General features: G+C 37.7%; 1 protein-coding gene across 1 annotated transcript; it reads left to right on the top strand.

Moving 5' to 3' along the window:
• The first annotated feature begins 711 nt into the window (after positions 1–711).
• LOC118651211 (olfactory receptor 6C2-like) lies at positions 712–1,650 on the top strand. The gene has a single exon (XM_036300140.1). The coding sequence runs from the start codon at positions 712–714 to the stop codon at positions 1,648–1,650; it is 939 nt and encodes a 312-aa protein (XP_036156033.1).
• The last annotated feature ends 600 nt before the right edge of the window (positions 1,651–2,250 follow it).

Here is a 2,250-nt window from a genome sequence, read left to right as displayed (position 1 = left end):
ACGGAAAATACTGATTAAAACTTTGTCCAAACCCATAGAATGGACAACACCAAGGTAAACCATAATTGAACTATGGACTTTGATGTGTCAATGTAGATTTATTCGTTGTAACAAATGGACCACACGGCAGGAGGCTATTGCTAGTGGGAAAGGCTGTGCATGTGTGACAGCAGGAGGTATATGGGAACTCTCTGTATCTTCCCCTCAATTTTACTGTGATCCTTATATTGCTCTAAAAAAAATATGTATTTTAAAACACAAAAATACTCATTAACAGATCGTTCTTGGTTTTGAAAATGGGACATTTCAGTATGGTGTGGAAAAGCAAAGAAAAACAAGGATGGGAGGAAAAAACCTCAAAAATGACAATTTCATTCATGATAAAGACAAAATCTGTACTACAAGGCAATATTGTTGCAGAACTGCAAAACAGAGGCGTGATTTATGTCTTTTTGTTTTGTGTTGTTTTTATTTGACATCTTCCTACATGTGCTTTCTAGTCAGAGAATTATAAGCATTAGATCTGTACTAGATATTTCCTATATCTGCCTCTTAGTAAAATGTAAGGGCACTGTGTTAACAAATTGCTTATTAGGCAAAAGAATAAAGTGAGCTAGCTTGTTGGGGAGTTTTCATTTACATTCCACTGCTAGCTTCTTATGACACTTCTCTCTTCAGGTGGAATTACATCTGACTTGGCACAAGGCAGTGATGAAAAATTATACAGCAATAACAACATTCATCTTGCTGGGACTGACCGATGACCCAAAACTACAAGTTCTGCTTTTTGTATTTTTGTTTCTCACCTACATGTTGAGTGTGTCTGGGAACCTCATCATCATCACCCTCACACTTTTGGATTCCCACCTGAAAACCCCCATGTACTTTTTCCTCCGAAATTTCTCTTTCTTAGAAGTTTCATTCACCACCGTCTGTATTCCCAGATTCCTGTATACTATGATAACTGGAGATAATAAAATTACCTACAACGCTTGTGCCACCCAAATATTTTTTGTTGTCCTCTTTGGAGCAACAGAGTTTTTTCTCCTTGCCGCCATGTCCTATGACCGTTATGTGGCCATTTGTAAGCCCCTGCATTACACCACCATCATGAACAACCGAGTCTGCACTACGCTCGTTCTCTGCTGCTGGTGTGCTGCCCTGTTGATTATCCTCCCACCCCTAAGCATGGGCCTCCAGCTGGAATTCTGTGATTCGAACGTGATTGATCATTTTGGCTGTGATACCTCCCCTATTTTACAAATAACCTGTTCGGACACAGCGTTACTGGAGAGAATTGTTTTGAGTTTTGCCGTGCTGACTCTTATCATTACCTTAGTGTGTGTAGTGCTTTCCTACACATACATCATCAAGACCATTCTAAGGTTCCCTTCTGCCCAACAAAGGAAAAAAGCCTTTTCTACCTGCTCTTCTCATATGATTGTGGTTTCCCTCACCTATGGCAGCTGCATCTTCATCTACATCAAACCTTCAGCGAAGGAGGGAGTGGCCATAAATAAAGTGGTGTCTGTGCTCACCACTTCAGTTGCCCCTTTGCTTAATCCATTCATTTATACCCTTCGAAACAAACAAGTGAAAGATGCCTTCAAAGACACAGTAAAATGGATTGTATTTCTCACAAAGAAGTAAGAGATGATTAATGTTTTTGAGGTTATTAAGTTTAAATCTAACCCATGAGTGACATTCATTAATTTGCCAAATAAATGGTTTCTTCTTATTCTGAGATTCATCAAGCTATTCTGTCCCTAAGAACCTTTGTCCCTTATAATGCAAAAGCCAAAATCAAGCTCTTTATTTCTCTTTTGTTTAAGTTTATTTCATTCTGAATGGTTTCTTCAACAAATGCACATTTCAGAGACTAGATTCTCAACATACTCAATGTCATAAAAAGAAAATGCAAATGAATAAAGTTGTATGTCTGGCCATAAAGCCTTCTTATGGTGTGGAGTATAAATGCCCCGAGACCATTTCTCACTTATAGAGAATACTTCAATATCTAGCCTCTGATTACACAAAAGTAACTGAAGATTCTTTACTGATGCTTTAAAAGTGATCTCATAGAAAAGTGTGATTCCAGAGCTCTTCTCATTTTAAAATGTCCATTTTTCAGGAATGAGAAGATGCTAATAGGGCAATTTCAAAATCAGTGAAAATAATTATATTTTTTCTTTAAGCCAATTTACCCACACACAAAAAAAAAATGTTTCTACTGGCCTTTCTGGAAGACAA

The sequence above is a fragment of the Myotis myotis genome, unplaced genomic scaffold (assembly GCF_014108235.1).
Source record: "Myotis myotis isolate mMyoMyo1 unplaced genomic scaffold, mMyoMyo1.p scaffold_m19_p_3, whole genome shotgun sequence".
In the NCBI taxonomy this organism is placed as follows: Eukaryota; Metazoa; Chordata; class Mammalia; order Chiroptera; family Vespertilionidae; genus Myotis; species Myotis myotis.
The sequence above is the reverse complement of the archived record's forward strand: the minus strand, read 5'-3'. Positions and strand labels throughout refer to the sequence as shown.

Coding starts and splice junctions, on each gene's coding strand:
- LOC118651211 (XM_036300140.1), top strand. CDS start 712: ATGAAAAATTATACAGCAATAACAACATTCATCTTGCTGGGACTGACC.